General features: G+C 47.9%; 1 protein-coding gene across 1 annotated transcript; it reads left to right on the top strand.

Annotated features, from left to right (window-relative positions):
* The first annotated feature begins 6,684 nt into the window (after positions 1 to 6,684).
* LOC306811151 (ficolin-1-like) lies at positions 6,685 to 16,933 on the top strand. Its single transcript, XM_079324573.1, has 7 exons — positions 6,685 to 7,404; positions 9,308 to 9,343; positions 10,585 to 10,620; positions 12,384 to 12,511; positions 12,903 to 13,061; positions 13,508 to 13,703; positions 14,598 to 16,933. The coding sequence occupies exons 1-7, from the start codon at positions 7,335 to 7,337 to the stop codon at positions 14,843 to 14,845; spliced, it is 873 nt and encodes a 290-aa protein (XP_079180699.1). The 5' UTR covers positions 6,685 to 7,334; the 3' UTR covers positions 14,846 to 16,933.
* The last annotated feature ends 3,418 nt before the right edge of the window (positions 16,934 to 20,351 follow it).

Genomic DNA, 20,351 nt, shown 5'->3' with positions numbered 1-20,351 from the left:
TCTCCTCTGAAACCTCTTCCCACACTCAGTACACTCATAGGGCCTCTCCCGTGTGTGGATCCTCTGGTGGACAATCAGGTGGGATCTGTGCTTGAAGCTCTTCCCACATTCCCCACAGTTGTAGGGCCGTTCCCCGGTGTGCACTGTCAGGTGTTGCATAAGGTTGGAGGAGTCATTGCAGCCCTTCCCACATTCCCCACACTTGTAGGGCCGTTCCCCAGTGTGGGTCCTCTGGTGGCAGATCAAACTGGACCTGGCACTGAAGCTCTTCCCACATTCCCCACAGTCGTAGGGCCGTTCCCCGGTGTGCACTCTCCGGTGGTGGATTAGTTCGGAGCTGTTATGGAAGCCTTTCCCACATTCCCCACAGTTGTAGGGCCGTTCCCCAGTGTGGATCCTCTGGTGGCGGATTAAATCATAGCTGTCACGGAATCCCTTCCCACATTCCCCACACACATAGGGCCGTTCCCCAGTGTGGATCCTCTGGTGGTAGATAAAACTGGAGCTCTGCCTGAATCTCTTCCCACATTCCCCACACTTGTAGGGCCGTTCCCCAGTGTGGATCCTCTGGTGGCGGATCAGGGTGGAGCTGAGGCTGAATCCCTTCCCACATTCCCCACACTCATAGGGCCGTTCCCAGTGTGGGTCCTCGTGGTGGATCAGGCTGGTGCTGCAGTTGAATTCCTTCCCACATTCCCCACACTCGTAGGGCTGTTGCCCAGTGTGGATCCTCCGGTGGCGGGTCAGGCTGGAGCTGCTCTTGAATCCCTTCCCACATTCCCCACACTCGTAGGGCCGTTCCCCAGTGTGCACTGTCAGGTGCCTGATCAGATCTGAGGTGTCTCTGAATCCCTTCCCACATTTCCCACACTCATAGGGCTTCTCCCCAGTGTGGATCATCTGGTGCCGGACCAGGCCAGAGCTCGTGCTGAAACTCTTTCCACATTCCAAACACTGAAGGGGCTTGTTGCCATCATGAAGCTGCTCATGGACCCTCAGCTCAGAGCTCTGGCCACATCTCTGGCTGCCTGCCCGGCCCAGGCTGGGTCTTTCCTCCTCGGATCTCCATGATCTGCGTTTGCAGCCCCTCCTTGTGCAGGATCTCCGGGCTTTTCCTCCCTGTTGGATTCCTGCACTGTGGAGCTGCTGCAAACGGCCTCTTCCACGAGGTTCTGCTGTGGGGATTTGTCCTCCCTGGTCTCCATCCTCAGCTCCTGGTCTAGGGGTGGCAGGACAAGGAGAGGATGGGATTTGCCTCTGTGCCAGAGGGAAGGAAAAGGAGATGCCCCCAATCCTCCCCAGCAGGACAGAGGGGGAAAGGGGCAGTGATTTCCTCCTCACCTGCCTGGCTGTCCTGGGACATCTTCCTGTTCCTCACAGCCTTTTCGTCCATCTGGATAAGACTTGGGAATAGAAAATCTTGGTTTGGGGGAAAACAAAGTGATTGATATGGCTTTGAAGGTCCTGCTGTCTGAGTCCATCTCTAGAAATGCCTGGGCTGTTTGGTGTCCATAAAAACCACCAAAACTCACGAAGGAACCCAAAAATACTCTCCCAGGAGATCCCTGTTTGCATGGTCCTCACTTTGGGGTTATGGGGTCCCTGTTCTCAGAGCTGCTGGGGGCCCGTGGCTCCTGGGGATTCCCCCTCTCCCGGCTCTTGCTCAGGACACGCTGAGGGAGTTTGTGGGTCCCAGGGCTCATCCTGTCCTGATTCTGACTCGGCTCCTCCCACTCCAGGCACTCAGGGCTTCCCCCGCTCCCTGCCAGCCCTTCCATGCTCGGGGGGGCCCGCACCCCACTCATCTCCCGGCTCCACCTCCCCTCCAGGCTGCCGGAGGTCCCCCAGCTCTGCTGTCGCCCCTCTCCCCACGCCGGGGCTCCCGCCTTTCATTCACCCCGCCTCTCCCGGGGATCCCCAAAACCGATGTCCCGCCCCGCCAGGACCGGGCCATCGCCACGTGGGCCCCTTCAAATCCCCCCAAGGAGCATTTACTGCTCAGCTTTGGATTCCTGCAAGAGCCAGAAACATCCCCTCCTCACATCAATAAAACAATACCTCTCCCACGGACACCCAAATACATTTGGGACTCGATTCCGAATCCGCGAAGGCACAAAACCACCAACCCCCATCCCCCAAGAATCCGAAACCCAACCAGCCGTGCCGGAGCTGCCGCGATAGCCCCGGGACGAGCTTCCCTCCGCGCTCACCCGCGGGAGGCAGGAATGCGATGCTGCCGGGGCCAGCGGAGCTGCGGGCTCAGCGGGGGGCAAGAGTCTCTCTTGTCAGTTTATCAAGGCTTCTCCACAAGAAAACAGTTTTCTCATGGCTTCAATTTCACAGCGAATCAGCCACCTGGGAGAATGGAAATCTGATCACTGGTGTAAAGTCCCTTCCCCTCAACCGTACAGAATTCCTCACAACTGTTTTCAAGAGCCATGTCAACTTACGGAGTACACATTTTAAGCATGACACTATTCAAAAAAGCAAAGATTCACTTTATCTACTCTAGATCATCTTTATCTCTGGAACAGAAGTCTTCTTCTCCCCCTGGAGGCAAAGGGTCTTCATCACTCTTCTCTATCTCTGTTCAAGCTTCTCATCAAATCACAGCTACTTCAACATCTGCTTGTTCAGCATGAATGCCTTTGCTCATGTCTACAATTTTAATGCTTCAACCACCCCATGCTTTTCAGTGAGTTACAGGGAAAAAGAGTCTGATATATCAATCATATTTTCTCCATAGCCTTATAGGAAGATTTCAGCCCAAGAGTGAGGCATCTCCATCAATCCCTCCTGGGACCTGACTTCTATTTCACTGACCTTGGTGTCTTTATGTTGTTTCTCTATGTGTCTCCACTCTGTCCTTTCCACTCACTCAAGAGAGAACTGAAGGTCTGCAAGTCTCATCTGTACACTGAAAAGTTCATACCTTGCCTGAGGCCTGCAGAGGGTCACGTGATCCCTGCTGGGCCATGGCCTAAACTGTTTATGGTGGAGGATTCTTAAGCAGCTGTGCCAGGAGGGGAGGCAAGGGCCTCAGCAGCCAGGCTAGAACACAGCAACAGCGTCCATGGGTCGATGGCTCCCCCTCCTCCTGCCCGGTGGTTTCTGGTGAGACTCAGCAGCAGCAGCCACACCATGGGCTGGTCTGGCTGCGCTGGGGGAAGGGCAAAGCGGCCAGGATCTCGGTGGCCAGGATCTCGGTGCCTACCCTCTCCCTGCCTAGCAATCACTGGGGCCCAGCCCTGCAAGGACAGGGTACCCCTGGCCCGGCTGGGCCCAGCCATGCAGAGAGGCCAAACCAGGCTGTTACCTGTGCTAAGGTCAGAAGGAAAAGAGAGATTCCCGGGGTTTATTCTAAAATGTGTGTTCACAGAGGTGTGTTCAGCTTTCTCAGTGGCTTAACAGATTGTCAGTCCTCAAAACCAATCACTGATTGGTTTTTGTCAGACATAGAGGAAGCTCTCAGCAGTTCCTCTCAGAAAAATTATTTCTGTGGGTGGTTTCTTCCCTCCTCACCAAATGTCATATGTGCAAAACCAGCATAACTTTCAAGCCTAATCAGCCCTCTGTGACCTTCACTGGGTCCTGGGATGAGGAAAAGCAATTAAGAAAATATTGATCTCTGTGCCAATTTCAAAATCTACCCTCGGGACTCTGACCTGCTTTGGACTAAGCTTGTTCACTGGCAGTTTCCTCCCTGCTCCCAAAAGTAGCTGCATCAACAAGGACACTGCTGCTTTCCCAGAGGAAAGTGGGGAGATATTGATGAACTCCAGGCTGGATGGAACCCACATCTGGTAACTCTTAGGGGGATGCATCAGTGCTGGGCAGATACATCATAGCTGTCTCCATAACATAACTGTCTCCATAGTTCTGTCTCCAGAGCTGGATCCTGCTAATGGAGTACCTGGAAAAAGCTGGGCAAACCTTTTTTATTTATTTTTAGATCTGTCAAGACAGATCTAGCCTGGAGTCCTAAAAAGACTCTAACTATGGGGTAATCTGCAAGGCCTTTGCTTTCTGGAGTCATTCACAAAAAGGAGACAGATGAAGGCAGCAGTTTTTGCCTCCAGTTCAAACATGATATTGCAGCTGTTTTCACAAAGAGAGCAGAAGAGGCACTGGGCAGGAGAAGGCTTCTCAGTGCAGGGGGCTGGCTCTACATCACCTCCACCTGCCTCATGGTCCAGACATCAGTCTATTGCAGATGGACAGCACAGCCTGTACAGATGAGAAAAGAGAGGTGTACTGTTCCCAGTCACCTTAAAACTGCCCTGCATGAATCGCTCCCTCCCTAGCACCTGCCAATCCTTTTTCCTTCTGGGAGGCTTCCTCTTGAAGAAAGAAAGGACCTGATCTCATTTTGCCCAAAGAATTGCAACAGAGCAGTTGCCACAAGTGAGATGCTTTTCCCCATGTAAAGCAAAACCCAAATTTGAATGCAGCCCGTCTTGACACAATTCCTGATTTTCCTGCAATTTTTCCAGATGGAGAAGGAAAGTAAGATGTGTATTTCCCTGCCAAAATTGTTTCTAATTAATTAAAATGTCTGCAACCTCTACTGGGTTATAATTTTCTATTATTACATATATGAATAAGATTATATGCATATGAGTGTATGTCTGGTTATATGGGGGACACAGAATTTAAGTGACAATCAAATACTTAGCTCTTCCTCACCTTCTTTGCTTAACATTAAACTGTCATGTATCATTTAAAGTTGGACTGTTAGAGGCATCTTATGATAGAAGTGCTCGAGAGGAAGTCTCTGATATCCTGGGGAAAATTTTCAAGAAATCAGTCTCCTCTGAACTGGGATGTAAAAATGAGGAAGAAAAACTTAAGTTCTGTCCTCTGCTAAAATTCATAAACTTTACAGGCTCTGGGTCTGAAAATAATATGGGGTTCCAACTTGATGAAGTAGATTTGACCTCTAGAAATGCTGGCACAAATGGGCAAAGCACTGGGTGAAGGAAACCAGAAATTCTGCTCACTATTGCAATGAACACTTGAGGGTAAAAAAAAAAAAAAAATCAAACATGCTCTGTCAACCTACCCTTGTCTGAGTTTGAACCCTGTCATTCATGAATCATGTAAAAATGGAAGCCTGAAGGGCTGATAAGTGGTGCTGGGCTGCCAGGCAGGAAGAGCACTGGGGTGTGAGCCAAGCAGTCTAGCCTCTCTGCCACTGGCCTCAGCTGACCTTGGGCTTTTGACTCCTAGAGTCTCAGTTTTCCCATCTACACATTAACTTCTGTTTTTCATGAAAGGTTATTTCATAAAGTAGCAGGCAGGATGAGGGGAGCTATCTACACTTACTTAGGGTTTTGCTGGTTCATTTTTCTCTGCAAACACAATGTGAGAAGGGAAATGCATTCAAAATTTGTAGACGACAGAGGTGAGGCAGGCTGGGGCAGCCAGGCAAGAACTTTCCCCATCAGAGTTTTGGGAAGTAGGTTGTCTGCGAAACAGCTTGAGACCCAGCCAGGTCCCAAACCTGAGAGCAGCCAGTGGCCAAGTGCAGAGGTGGAGCTTACACTGAGGCTGTTTGTTAGATACTAAATGCTGGGATAGGTCAATGCTGATCACAGCACACAGGAGGTGTCTGAGGGGAGCTGTGCGGAGAGCAATGCTGGCCATGGGGACAGCAGCCCTAGTGTTCTTGGTACTGCTCAGCCTAAGAGTGATTATTTGTGATGCTGAGGACACCTGCTCAGGTGAGTAGAGAACAAATCTTATTGCCATCTCACTGAGACAGCCTGTTTCATCTGCCCTGATAAGAGGAGGCTGGGGCAGGGAGAGAAGTAGCATATGATTTTTTTTCCTTCTATGACTTTTTAAATTCAGCTGCTAGTGGGAGGAGAGGGCATCTGACATCTCAGCAGCTGCTTTAGAAAGCTGATGTCTCCAACTAGTGATGTAACATCATTCCCTCACCAGTGGGGTCTCTAGAAACAGACAGTCTCCTGTGAGGTTTTCCCCCCTGGTTCAGGGGTTTTTTTTTGTTAGTAGGGCCTTGGTGCAGTTACCAAAGGATACAGAGCAACATAAAGGATTGGTCTGGGGATGCTGCGTGGCACAGTGTTCTGACTGTTCCTCAGGAAAGCCAAGGGGCAATTTCAAAGAGGCCTTCCATCTGGAGATTCAGAAGACCCTTACTGTCCACAGATCTATCAGTGTCACTTACTCTGCTATCAATACCCTATTGGGGCTCTTCTCAGCTTTTGTTTTATTAACTACAATGTATTTGTCATGCATGCAATGTCATATATATCAGCTTCCTCTCCCACTGAACTCCTCTAAAACCAGAGAGATGCAGAATCTGGCTCCTCTAATACTTGAGATCCTCAATGCCATCTGTCAACCCATGCAACACGCAGAAATTTCCATACTCATTGGTTTTGATTACACTGTTCCTCCACTTCAAAGCATTTGGTTTCTCTCCAAGACATTTCAGAGCCCTAATAATCTTCACAAAGACTGTCTTCATTTCTCAGAGGTGAGAATAGTGGGACTGGGTGATGCTGACCAACTCGCCATTCTTCAAGGATGTCCAGGGATCCCAGGTGTCTCTGGCCCAAAAGGAGAACCAGGTCTCCCAGGAACAAAAGGTGAGGCCGCCAAAGCCAGTGATAAGCAATGTAATATGAGATAGTTTTGTTGCTTTGGGTAGGGGGAGCAAGCTGAGGCTGGAGCAGTAGCTGGCCTGGCACTGGCTGCTGTGAGGAACTGGAGAATTAGACTGGAAAACACCCCAATTAGACATATGCCGGTACACAAGGAGTGACCTGTTTCTTCCTTGAGTCCTGTCACAAATCTGAAGTGCTCTTGGGGTGTGAAGTGTCTCATTTGTTTCTTCTACAGAAAATCATCCATTTATTTTCTGGGTCTGTATTGAACAGTCTGGGTGGGAGGGAAGCTGAGATGCTCTGCCTATTTTCTGGGGAACAGTGTGGGAAATGTACTGGCAACCCCTATTCTGGGGAGCAAGAGAAATGGGGATCCTTCAGAGTTTTCATAGCCAATTCACGGAGAAGGTGAATCACATCAGCTGAGTGAGTTGATCCACCACAGCAAAATCCATGGGCAGCTCCACAATGTATCAAAGCTCATAAGAATTCATATGTGAACTGCAAATTAAGACTTGAAGTGGCAGCACCAGTATAGTAAGGCTTCAATAGAAAAAAGAAAGGAATAAAGTAAAGAAAATGATGTTGCAAGACTGAATATGATTAACTCAGCTCCCTTGTTTCTGTGAAAGCCAAGGCCCAGTTGCCCAGGCTTCTGTGACTCCCTGCTCTGGTCAATTTGCAATGTGCACATAAAAAATGAATCTCTTTGCAGGAGAAAAGGGAGACCAGGGATTCCCTGGGAAAGCAGGACCACCCGGTACAAAAGGTAATGTGTGAACATATGCAGCTCTAATCCATAAATGCCCTCAAGCTCAGTACATGCATTCGGAGACTGGGCCTAAAGAGATGAACTGCAGGACTGGCCATAGGCTAAGAAACGGTGCTGAAGTAGCATAAGAAAAGTCTGATTTTGGGGGTATAGGTCTTGCATAGAGTGAGCACTAGAAACAGTGTCCTTGAGTGGGACCACAACACAGAAGAAGATACCACTCTTCTCAAAATTTCCCACAGACCCTAAAATCAGACCTCTCCTCATTCCCCACACCTACCCTAACCTGCCTCCAGCACAACAAGCATGCCCAAATATCCCCCAGCTCTAAGGAGCTTTGTAGCTCTCTGTGGAGCTTCAGCCCAGAGGCCTTGATGCAGAGGCACTATGCTGAGTGCTTGTTCTGCCAATTGACAGGGGCGATTTAAAGGACACAGACACCAATGGAAAGAATGGTCTTATTTTACTATGAATATAAAGGCACCACAAAAGTGAAATTATATGTTCAATAAAACTACATGCATGGCTTTGGTAACAAGCAAAAATTAGCAAGGTAATGCACCTAATCATTATTATATGAGAGGCAGGATAGTGATGGAGAAAGATATATCACAAATTGCCTAAATACTTTACCATCATCCAGAGTTCAAAGTTGCTGGGGAGCCCCTTTTCATAGTGAAGACCTGGAGAACTTTTCCTGGCAATTGGGAAAATCCTACGTGGTGTGTCCACCCATAGCTGCGGTCTCCAGATTAGCCCTGAAAGGGAGGCCAGTGTTTATAGGTACGAATTAGCAAGTCAAAGTGACTTGGTTATATTTTTAGCACAAAAACACCTGGATCTGATGGCATGCTTCCCACTTAGCCAGTGCCAGCAGCACTGGTCAGAGCCCAGGCCTCGGCTGAGAGGGTTTTCCCAAAAAATACCCTACAAATAAGACTCTATTCACATCAGTTGGAAAAGTTCCTTAAAATTATACATTTCTTGCTGATAGCTACATAAGGTTAGAAACAGCTAGCATTAGTATCTTTGTCATCTATTTTTGGTAAATAATACTGATGATGTTAATCGCACAATGCCCAGGATCCATCTTGTAAGTTAACTCTAGCTTAGGCCAGCTGCCCTGGCCTAGGCACATCACTGCTTTCACCAGCCTCCAGCCTTTGACTTGGTGCACAGTGCTCACTTTAACACAAAAATGGGATCAAACAATGGCACAGGATGAGGTTTCCCTTGTAATGGGATGAACCCATTAAGAGGATTATGTCTGTTGAGGCTTTCACCACCCAGGCTTGCTTAGGACCTTCAGCAGGACATGTGCTGCAAATACTGGAAATGTGTCTCTTCTAAAGAATCCAGTTGCCAGCACAAGGGATCTGTAGGAACTGAGCAGCAGGCCTAAGCCGGGGTCCTGAGCAGTGCCCTGACTAGCAGGCAAGTCAGCCCTTTTGCATGCCAAATATGAAGCTATTTCCTAGCCAAAAGCACCCAAGACTTCCACTGAAATGCCAGCAGGAAATGGGCAAACCCACTGAAAAACCATGACAAACCCTATTGATCAAAATCTCACAAATGCCTGACTGTAAACAGAAAGACCCACAAAACTTCACTGAAATGGAACTGTGAATCCCTCATATCTTCCAAATGTTGCAGCAGTTCTCTCCTCTGTATCCTGCTCCTCCTGCTGTTACTGAGAGATACTGCTAATCAAGAGAGCAGCCAGGCTGAGGCAGCAGCAGCACCTGGGACACTCAGCTGAACATTGTAGCTTTGGATCTCTTCACAGCCTCCCCTGTACATTTGGGACGTATGGAGGGGCTGGAGCAGCCATTTGTGGAGGCATTGTAATTCATTTGCATTGGATAGTCTGTGATGAGAATTTTCCTCTTGTGTTTTGTAGGAGCAGCTGGAGAGCCTGGCTTCCCAGGACAGAAAGGTAAATCATGCTGTGCTGAATTTATCATGTGAGCTACTTTGTAAACTTCCACCCTATGCTGTTCTGGTACAACACACCAGATGGGAGCAGTTATCCAGCACTGGAAGGGGCCATTGGGTGACAGTTATACCTCATTATAGGCTCTGCCCTGGCCCAGGTGCTGTGGGTAATTCCGCTCCCAAACCTGATGTTCAGCTGGTGCTGCTGCCTGGCACCATCAGCTGCAGAAGCCACAGGGCTGAGGGACTAGCCAGATTTGGGTAGAGCCCTTAATATTCCCATGCTATGGCAAAATGCAGAGGTGCAAATGAAATTCAGTTCCTGCTAGCTCCAGAGGAACACATCTCTACCAGCACTAATAAGGTATTAGGAAAACATGTTTTTTTTCCCTTGTGCTATCATCCTGCATGTGAGGGCCACAGGCACCCACCACTGAGCACTAGCTGCCCTGTGGCTTCCCTATCTGAAGTTTGGCTGACAATCAGGGAATTCAACACAGCTGGTCTGGCAGATGGTTCCAGTTGTTACTGCTGCTCCCAAGACACTGGCTTAAGCCCTGTGCCAGCAGCAGCCATTTCCCTGATGGACTTGTTCCTCTGCCTTTCCAAGGGGCATTTCTTCCTCCTTCCCACACTCACCAACATCCCATATGTCCCAGCCCAATGGGACTCACTGGCACCAACTGTTGGTACACACCTCCATGGATTGGGCAGCAGCAGGGCAGAGCAGCTAGGTCCAACAGAGATATGTCTTGTGTCAGTCTCATCATTTGGACCTCTAAGCCCTAAAACAGATGCCAGCAGGAAATAAAACATGCCAGGTCCAACAGGCCAAGTGAGGCAAGACTGCTGCTCATTGTGCACATATATATACACAGTGCACGCCCCAGAGACCACCCCATGTACCTCCTGGTTAACCTGGAGAGCTCTTCCTAGTGTCTGAAGCAGCTAGGTGTCATTGCTGCAGTTGCAGGCGTTTGTGACTTGGCTTCCCACCTGCCCCTCTGTGCTTTCCTGAGTCTGTGCAGATAGGCTGGTGGGTCTCCTCTGGTGGGCCCAGTAGCACCCAGGACAGCTTATATTAAGTGACTCTTCCTGCCTACTTTCTCTATGCCTTTCATTTGCTTGCTGCACATGAGCCAAGCACTTCCTCTAACATCACAGCTCTCCAGTTTCAGCTGGGAATGGGGAGTGCTGAGTGTGGAAAGTGGAGAGCAATTGATGGTGTTGTTTGTCCAACAGGAGCAAAAGGAGAGCCTGGATTTCCAGAAATATGGGGTGAGTTTCATCCTAGGTTTTCACAACAATGGTCAGCTTTGCAGAGTGAATGGTGGTGGACTACCTGCACCAGAGGTCAGGACAGGATAGGACAAGTTCAGAGTGACATTGAAAGATAGAGTAAGAAATATCACTGTTATCTTTGCTTCTTAGACACATGCAGCTTCTCTGTATTCCAGCTGAGCTGGGAAAGTCATGCCCTCTGAGTACTACTTAGATGTCCTGTCCTCTGTGTCCTGGAGGAGGTGTGTCTGAGTTTTTCAGAGATTTGGTTTCTGATTTCTAAAATGAAAGCACTACACATAACTGTATAGACATGTGGCTACTTCAAAGGCAGTTATACTCATGCACTTGCAGTGATACCCCTTTAGTACTTGTGGAGTTCATGTGTGTGATAGCATGCTCAAATTAACTTATTCTTTGGAAGAAAAGAAGAAAAATAAAAGAAACAATTTTCAATTGACCCATCTGCCTCCATGAGCTAAAGTTCATGTAACCTGCTCTGACTACACCTGAGTGCTGTAAGACCACAATAACGTGCAAAGGCTCAGACAGATCAAAGTTGCTGTAACACCTGACACTGGGATGTCACTGAACTGATCTCTTGCTGCCCAGACACTTCTCTGGGCATGTAAAAGATTTGGCTAATAGGAAGGAAAAGGAAAAGGGCAAGTCCAGGACCACTTCCCTGCCAGGAAGGTCACAAGGCAGCTGTGTATCCATATATCCCACACAGCACACTGAGACATCTGCACCAAAGCACCACTGTCTTCGATCATCTCCCCAGGCTTTCTCTATAATAGCTACTAATGCAGCTGTGGGCTGGGATGTCTGATAAGGACCACTCAGTCACCTGTGAATCTGAACTTCTGTCAGCAGGTATGGTTTTGGAGAGGGTAAAAGGTTTACATAGAATGTATATATATTTTTATGTATATATAAATGTACATATTCAAAACTGTTGTGTATCTTGGAGAAACTTAGGGTGTGGCCTTCCAGTACTTAGGGGGTGCTTAGAAAAAAGCTGGAGAGTGATTTTTTTTTTTTACATGGGCAGTGACAGGACACTGAGGAATGATTTACAGCTAAAAGAGAAGAGATTTAGGTTAGGTATTAGGAGATGATTCTTTACTCGGAAGGTGGTAAGACCCTGGCACACGTTGGCCAGAGAAGCTGCAGCTACCCATCCCTGGAAGTGTCCAAGGCCAGGTTTGGATGAGGCTTGGAAGCAACCTGGTCCAGTAGAAGGTGTCCCTGCCCAAGGCAGGGGGTGGAATGAGATGAGCTTTAAGGCTCCTTCCAACCCAAACCACGGGTGATTCTATGATTCAATCAATAAAGAATGAGCTGAACACTGTTAACTGCATTACAGGGAGCTGTCTCTCTCTGTCACTAACTGCTTTGCTGTCAACTACCTACACACTCCCTGTGCCCTGCACACATTCTGGAGCTGGAACAAATTCCTGGATCATGAATTTGGCATCCTTTTCAGAGCAGCTCCATCATCCAGACCCTGAAAAGTCATAGCAGATAAGAGGAGTCTCAGCACCTTGCACCATTTCTTTCTTAGAAGGTGCCCATCTCCCCTGCAACATACGGGCTCAGAAGCTATGGCAGGGTTTGGCTCCCAGCAGCTCTACATGAGGATCCTGCAGTACAAAGAGGCAGCTGGGCGCTGAAGGGCTCAAAAGCTCAAGGCTGATGTGCTCCCTGGATCAGTAAACACATTATAACTCTTTCCATTTGATCTCTGATTTGCACAGAACCCAGAAACTGCCAAGAATTGCTGGCCAAAGGGAAGATTTTGAGTGGCTGGTACACAATCTACCCCCAAGACTGCAATGCCACCACCGTCTTCTGTGACATGGACACGGATGGTGGGGGATGGATTGTGAGTAGGATGTGAGGGAGGTTTACATGTTCATACAGTGATTCTTGTTAAGGCTGCAAAGGATGGCTCAAAAATAGAAACACACAGCTGAGGTTCACGTCTGCAAGCCAGTGTGAATCCATCTGGATGCAGGGCATTCACCCAAGTCTTGTCCCTGGAGGCAAGCTAAGTGCCGCAGACCCACTCCCTGCTTAAATCAGCAAATTGTTTCCTCCTCATTTCCAAGGGCATATGGAGGAGATCCCTGAGGGATTCTTGTGGGGTTTGCTCCCTCAACACCCACAGGAATGTTCTGATGCAGGGGAAGCATTTACCATAGGGGGCATGTCCCCAGGCACTGTGGATGCTTTTGAATAAGGGATGGGCTGGTGGGGCTGAGGGTCTCTTTCAGGTTTTTCAGAGGCGCTGGGATGGGTCAGTGAACTTCTTGCGAGATTGGGATTCATACAAACGAGGCTTTGGCAACCAGCTAACTGAGTTCTGGATGGGGAATGACAACATCCACTTCCTCAGCTCTCTGGGTAAGGTCTGCCTCTGTCCTGGGCTGGGGCCATGAGAGTCTAACCCCTGTACCACACTGGGTTATTGTAGACCTCTAAGCTTCTCATATTCATCTGAGGCCCCCACTGTTAATCCCAAACAGGATGCAGGCTCTTGCAGCCCATTGCATACAGGAAATTGCACTCTAAAAACCAGCAAAACTAGAAGTCAGGTAAGATAATGAGCTGGCTGCATGATCTATCCTAGAGAGGCCAACATATCTTCCTACTCGGACTGGTTGTGATGGCATCATCTGGGCCACACTCTGCCTTATTACAGCTGTGTGCAGGACTCCTGCCCATGACCACCCAATATCATATCTCAAAAGGTGCTTCCCTAGAAAACCATCACAGGTATAGGAGGCTCTGTAGGAATTTTTAAAAAATCAAAATCTCTCAAGTAGTGGCAGCTCCTCTCAAGTTAGCTCACAGCTCTTTTAACTCTCCACCCTGAAAACCAGTGTCATATCCACCACCTGCTCTGCACTACTGCTATCCATCTTCTCCATCTCTTCTAGGACCCTGTGAACTCCGTGTTGACCTGAGAGACTTTGAGAACAACTACTATTTTGCCAAGTATGCTTCATTCAGAGTTTTAGGAGAGTCAGAGAAATACAGACTAGTTCTAGGAGACTTCCTTGGTGGAAACGCTGGTAAGTTTGAGGCAGCTCACTGGGAAAGTCTGTTTCCTAGAGCATTTCAGAAGTGTTCAGCTTCTATGCAGAGATGTATCATGCTACATGCTGTTCCTTGTATCAGCTATATTTTGGGTTAACTTTTTAAAACTGTCCATGATACCTCAGATACTGAGTGACCTGTGGGTACAGGGATGGAGGGGAACACCCATCACCCAAAGAAATGTGACTCAGAGCATTACCTACAAGCCCAGCCCTATGGTTAAACAGCAAATGAGCCTGATCATGAGCAGCACCCAATTCAATTGACCTTCCCAACAGCTCTGCAGCAGCCAGGTCAAGTTCTACTTTTGGTTACACTGGCAGAAGACATTTGCCCACAAGGTTTGGCATTTCCAGGGCTGGGGTGCTGTTCAACACTTGCAGCATCAGCACTCAATCCTCTTAATACCTGATGTTTTGGTTTTTTAAAAAAGTAAACTAATCTTCTTCAAAATTCAATATCCATCATTCAGGAATGAGTGAAACCAACACCTGAGAGAGCTGGGTGTTTTTTTGCAGTGTACAAAGCCACCTGGGTTTATGTGGCTTTGTACACTGCAACCCTGTCTGGTAATTCAGACCTCAGTGTGTCTGCAGGGAACCTGAGCATTGCAGAAGTGACATCTGTGTACCTGTGAAGAGAATCTGGTCCATTTGATTCACAGGCATGAGTAAATTCTCCATGTGTTCTAGCAGAGCTCAAGATACTTCTTTTGTCGAAGAAGGAGGAGGAAACCTGGCTAAGAGAGAAGCAGGGTTTATACAACCTGCCTTGCACCGGGCAAGGGCCACTGATGCAAGGCAGGACTGCACATCAGTGTCCCGTTTGTGATCCCTACTGCAGTAACTGTGAATGTGTGCTCTCTGCAGGAGACTCCTTATCGTACCACAGGGACATGTCATTTTCAACAACAGATCAGGACAATGACATGAGCTCCTTTAACTGTGCCACAGAATACAAGGGAGCATGGTGGTACAATGACTGCCATTACTCCAACCTGAATGGGATGTACTGGATGGGGGCACATGGGAGCTACGCTGATGGCATCAACTGGAAGACAGGCCAAGAATACCACTACTCCTATAAGCGAACAGAAATGAAGTTCAGGCCAGTTTAAAATGGTGACATGGTGCCTGACAGCTCCAAGAGGTGCCACTCACCAACCAGAAGACACAAAACATAATATTGTTTGGGGACAAAAATGAATCAGGAAGGATATTACAGGTTATGCCTTCTGTCTAGAACAGGATTTTTGAAGCCAGATTTTTGGTGCCTGTTTGAACTCCTTTAAGCACCAGACCTTGGTTCCTACTCTAACCCTACCTCCAGCAGCCCCACTTATGCTAACTGAGCCCAAGCACCTTTTTCTGAAAAGTGTGTTACCTTGATTTAAAGATGAAGTGATGAGTGGAGCCAGTGCACCTCAGTAAAGCTCTCTGATATTATTACCCTAGATGGTAACTACTGGTAATTTCCAGTCTAATCCATGTGTATGAAGACTCCAACATGCATGCAACCTCTTTCCATTGCACCCAAGAGCCATCCAAAAAGCACTTAATTCCTGACCTGTCCCACTCTCCCTGCAGGCTGTGATGGAGCCATAATGTAGAACAGTATGAAAAAGACTGAGCTTCCAGCACAGGGCTGTCAGCACTGTTTACCAGCTTCCCCCTTCCATCCCCAATTGTTCTAGGACCTCAGCTCCTGGAACCCCAGCAAAGCTGCTCAGCACTTCCCATCAGGACACAGCTGCAGCTGGGCCCAGAGCCAGCTTTAGCCACTCTTCCAGGGCATGTTTCTCACTAGCTGCTGTGGACCAAAAGCTGTATGCAAAAGTCTGTTCAGCAGCACATGTGGTACGCAACTACACCAGTTCCATGTAAAGCCTTGCACATGTGGTCATCATGTACATTGCCAGTACCTTCCATTTCATCTTGTTTCCAGTAGCGTTTGAGGGTGGGCTATCTGCTGGTGAGTGGACACAGTTTCATCCAGTTTAATATTTTACTATTATCAGAACTGGGTCTCTTCCTGTGCTCACTGTCACTGATGTTGGAGACAGGAATGTGACACATCCACACACCGAGTTCATACAGCAACAGCCAGTTTTCATTGATGTATGCCCCCTTTTGTAGGGGCTTCGAATTTCCCTCTCTTACACATGTGATTGGTTAAGGGTATTAACTCCGCCCAGTTCACTGGCCAATGATATAGGCACATTCCTGGTTCAAAGGGATTGGCTGGGGTCCCCTTTGACTCTGAATCCAGCCTTTCATTTTCCTTCCTGGGGACTTGTTTGCTCTTTGTTCTGTAATGAGCTAGGCTGGTCGAGTAAGTGTCTGTCATGGCCAAATTATCTTGTGCAACTCACAACCCAACTGTAGCTGTCACAGCTCCTTCTGCTGGACTCCTCACCACAGCGGATGCAGGAGAACTGACTGCTAACTCTTCACTGCAGAGATAGACAGAGACAATGGAAATAGATTATTTTTCTTCATGTTATGTTCCTAATGGTCCTGGGTTTATTTCACTATATATTGCACAGATATGTAGGAGGGGCTCCAGCCCTTCAAGATGGAATCCAAATCTTAATGGTGAGAAAAGTGAGGAGGTCACTCAGCCCACCACAGCAAGTCAACAGTGTGCTAAGAAAAAACCTCCCCACTTCTTGGTCCTGCCTCAGTTTACTTCTTTTCAGTTAGACAAGAAAGTGTGTCTGAGCAGGGAAGGGCACACCAAATGCCTCATAGTCACTCTTCCCTCTCCAGGAGCTCTGTCTTATTTTTCTTCTACTCCCAATAAAATTCACATGCCCTCACCAGGAGCAGAAGCAAGGTCCCAGAGCATTCAGCTGTATCTCACTCATCAGTTGCTGATCCTGTCATCCAGAAGTAGCTTCTGAGAGGCCCAAGGCACCACCAGAGACTCCTCTGCAGAGATGTATGTGCAAGCGCTGACATACTCAGCTTTAAACTATCAAAATCACCTTTCTCTGCTCACCTCTAGCTTATTCTCTTACTACACAGAAACTGTCAATGTTAAAATTTTGTCTGTGAAGGACTCTGAATGAGACTTTAAACAGACTATTGACTACACAGAAATAAAAGAACTACTAGTAGATAAAATACAGTGCACGATAAAATTACCTATATTACAGCTAGTGAAGAAATAGTATAGATTAAGATCCAATGTAATTTACCACCAAATAGATAATGGAGTACACATCTGTTGGGGGTTGGGTGTTTTTCTATCACTGTGTCAATTTAAAGAATTTTTCCCATTATCATGCCAATTGAGTTGGCTGGGTTACGCCCAGGATCTTTGATGACTCTAGACAAAGGAGTAGGTGGGAGCGGCTCCCGGAGGGGAACTCGTGTTTTTCCGGCGAGGTCGGAGGAGGACGCCCTGTCTGCAGCCACACGGCCAAACGCAGGAGAGCCAGACGGTCTGTGATCACCTGCCCTGCATCTGCCCCGTTCCAGCCTCCTGCCTCTGCGGACACAGCTGATCACCCTGACACAAACGGTGAGTGAGGAGCTGCCCTCTCCAGCCCGCTCCCCCCCTGAGACCGGCGTGGCTGCTGCTGCGCCTCCCGCCTGCGCTCCCGCCGCTTCTCTGCACCTGCCGGGCTTTGTTCTGTCTGCAGCACCGGGACCGAGCGCAGAGAGAGTGTGCCTGCAGCTTGAGAAAGGGCTGGAACCGAGTTATCTGTTCTGTTTTCTTGGTAATTTTAACAACTGCTGTTGTTTCTGCTTGTACGGTTAGATATATTAGTAAAAGAGCTGTTATTCCTACCCCCTTATCTCTGCCTCAAAGTCCTTGATTCAAACAATTATAATACTTGAGGGGGAGTGAAATTCACATTCTTCCTCGCAATTCCCAGAAAAGTAACTATGGAATTTGCATCCAAACTCCAGGGAGAAGTCCCTGTATGTTCCCAGGGGGTATGAAGCAGGCTTCTACCTCTTTGAAAATTTGTGTAGCTTTTATGGTTGTAAAAGTAGTGTCTTTCAGTCAAGAAATTCCAGCCTATATCCCCATATCTGTTCTCATGCCCAGTTGTTTACTGGGAGCTCTACTCCTGGAGCCAGAGAGAGAAATAACTAACTAGCTTGTGATAACTTACAAGTCAGGGAGCTGGCCTCGGTTATCTCAGCACTTAATGTGGAGGGGAGAATATTCGGAGCTGACACAACAGCTACAGATAAACTGTTCTGTGGTAGCAGGGATGTCCTGCCACACTCTAGTAATGGTAGCATGTGCAGGAAGATTCTGGCCGTACTTCTGTCTGGGTAACATGATGCTTACTGGCTGCTCTGCCCAAAGCACCACTCCTGGCAGGAACAGCCCCTCTGTCACCACCAGCACACTCACTCCTGCCCACAGGCAAGTTCCCATTTTCTGGCTTACAAAACTCACACCTAGCTTTTGGTATCTCTGAACCTTACTCAGAGAGGGATCTACCATTCTCCTGCAAAACATAACAGCCAAGTTGGACTGAATCTTGCATGTATGGCCCATCTTACTCCCAAAACAGCACAGGAAGCATTACTTTCAGAGTAAATTCAAAGCAATGGACACTTACCAGAAGTGCATGAACTGCTCAGGTTAAGAAAAGTCAATGGCCAAAGTTTAATTTCTGGGGGGCAGAGCCCCTCACCAGCACTCACTGACATCCTCCTCAGGCTGCCCACTCCTGCCTACAGCATGGTGCTGCAAGTCCTGGCAGCAACCTGCCACCAAGTGCCACTGGATGATTTGCTGCACCCTGGAGCACTGACCACAGCATTTGCTGAGGCTGCAGGGTCCAGAGCCACAGTCCACCACCTCTGCACGGTATTGGTCCAGAGAGCAGGGGTGGCCAATAGAGTTGGTCTCATGCTGGACAGGCTCTGTGCAGCCTAACCCCTGGTTTCTGCAGCAGTTTGCCCTGCTGAGCAGTGCAGCTACATTGCTCCTCAGTGAAGTGCCACGTCATTGTTACAGTGCCTCCAAACCTGATGACCTCCTGAAGAATCTTATCAGCAGGCTGGTGCTGTAATGCCACTTTGTGCAGTTTTTGACAAGCCTGCACATAGACTGATGGTGACCACTTGGTCACCTGGCTGGCACAAACCAGCATGTATGTGTCTCCCACAAAGGAACCTCAGTGCTGTGCCACTCCCAGCTCCCTGTACACCATAGGAACATGGTTTCTCTGTCCCTCTAGCACCGTCATGCTGAGCTCTGGCTCAAGGCAGCAGCTAGCACAGCCCCAGAAATGCTCACCCAAGCACTTTACAGGGATAGGAGCGGCAAAAGACAAGGCAAAAAACCTTTCTTCTGATGTCCACCATGCCAAACCAAAGACTATGGCACAGTTCTCTCAGTGAGACATTGCAGCCTTTCACATCACAATCTCACTGAAAGAAAGTTGATCAATAGTTAAGTAAGTAGTTAACTATTAAAAATCAGCAAATACTAACCACAAGCCTAAGAAGTAGGAAGTCGGAAGCACCTTAGCCTAGCTAAGATAAGAGAAGCAGAATACATATTGCAAAGAGGAATAAAACCTATTGTCATCAGAAAATGCTGAACCATCTAGCGAAGGACTGCACATGCTTCAGAAAGAAAGGTGGAAAGTGCAAAGTGAGGAATATTGCCTGCCTTCATCAGAACAACCCCAGAGGAAGACTCAGAGCCTTCCTCAGTGCAACCACCAGAGTACACTCCACTTGCACATCACATATGTTAATGATATTGTAATAGATGAGTATTGTAATGGTTGGCTGTCACAATTAAAGGACGAATATTGTATGTTAAAATAAGTTTTGTGGATGTATATGTTATTGTAATATATCTTCCCCTAGTCCTCTTCCCCTCCCCCTTATATTGTTGCCATGAGATAGCTGGGGTAGTCAGGGCATTTGGGAAGGGCCAGCTTGGTACTACACCTGACCTCCAATCAAGATGTAAGAAAGTAGTCTCCACAACAAAAGAGTTAACCAACAAGATTTTTGGAGGGCCTAGGAACATAAAAGTCAAAGCATCCATTTTGTAGGGGAGCACAGGGTAGTTTAGTCTTGCACTTCCAGCACTGATTTTTTTTCTCCTTATTCAGTCTTTTGTTGCATTTTTGTTAAGCTTTAATAAACCTTTGAAATTCTAAAAGTGAGAGTAGTTTCTCGCAATATTAATGACTTCCGAGAAGTAATTTCTATAACCACTCCTATCCCAAGGAATGTAATGAATATGCATAAAATTTAGTCATATATTGTGCTGTGTAAAAGTGCTGGGTGTACGTGTTAGGAGTGATGCCCCAAGTACTCAGCACTGAATAAAGCCACCCTCACTGAGTCAGTCTATGAGGTGACCCTTAGCTCAGCGTTGGAGCAGATCAAAACAAGGGACCTGTGCCACAGTGTTCTCCTGGGCTACACCAATTCTGCAACCCTGAAGAAATCCAGATGTTGCTTGTAGGCTTCAGCTCCTGCCTCCTCCTGGGTTGGCACAGGCTCTTGTGAACCAGACCCGAAGACCAATCCCTGAGAAAATTAATTCAACAGTAGAATCTTTCAGCTGGCCCAGATCCTTGGTCCTGCTTTTTATGCAACGGCACGAACCTTTGGCCTGAGAGGGAACCA

The sequence above is a fragment of the Erithacus rubecula genome, assembly GCF_903797595.1.
Source record: "Erithacus rubecula genome assembly, chromosome: 21".
In the NCBI taxonomy this organism is placed as follows: domain Eukaryota; kingdom Metazoa; phylum Chordata; class Aves; order Passeriformes; family Muscicapidae; genus Erithacus; species Erithacus rubecula.
Note: the sequence above shows the minus strand (reverse complement) of the source record. Positions and strands in the feature narration are given on the sequence as shown.

Coding starts and splice junctions, on each gene's coding strand:
- LOC306811151 (XM_079324573.1), top strand. CDS start 7,335: ATGAATCTCTTTGCAGGAGAAAAGGGAGACCAGGGATTCCCTGGGAAA. Junction 7,405..9,307: donor AGGACCACCCGGTACAAAAG/GTAATGTGTGAA, acceptor TGTGTTTTGTAG/GAGCAGCTGGAGAGCCTGGC. Junction 13,062..13,507: donor GCCTCTGTCCTGGGCTGGGG/CCATGAGAGTCT, acceptor CCACCCTGAAAA/CCAGTGTCATATCCACCACC.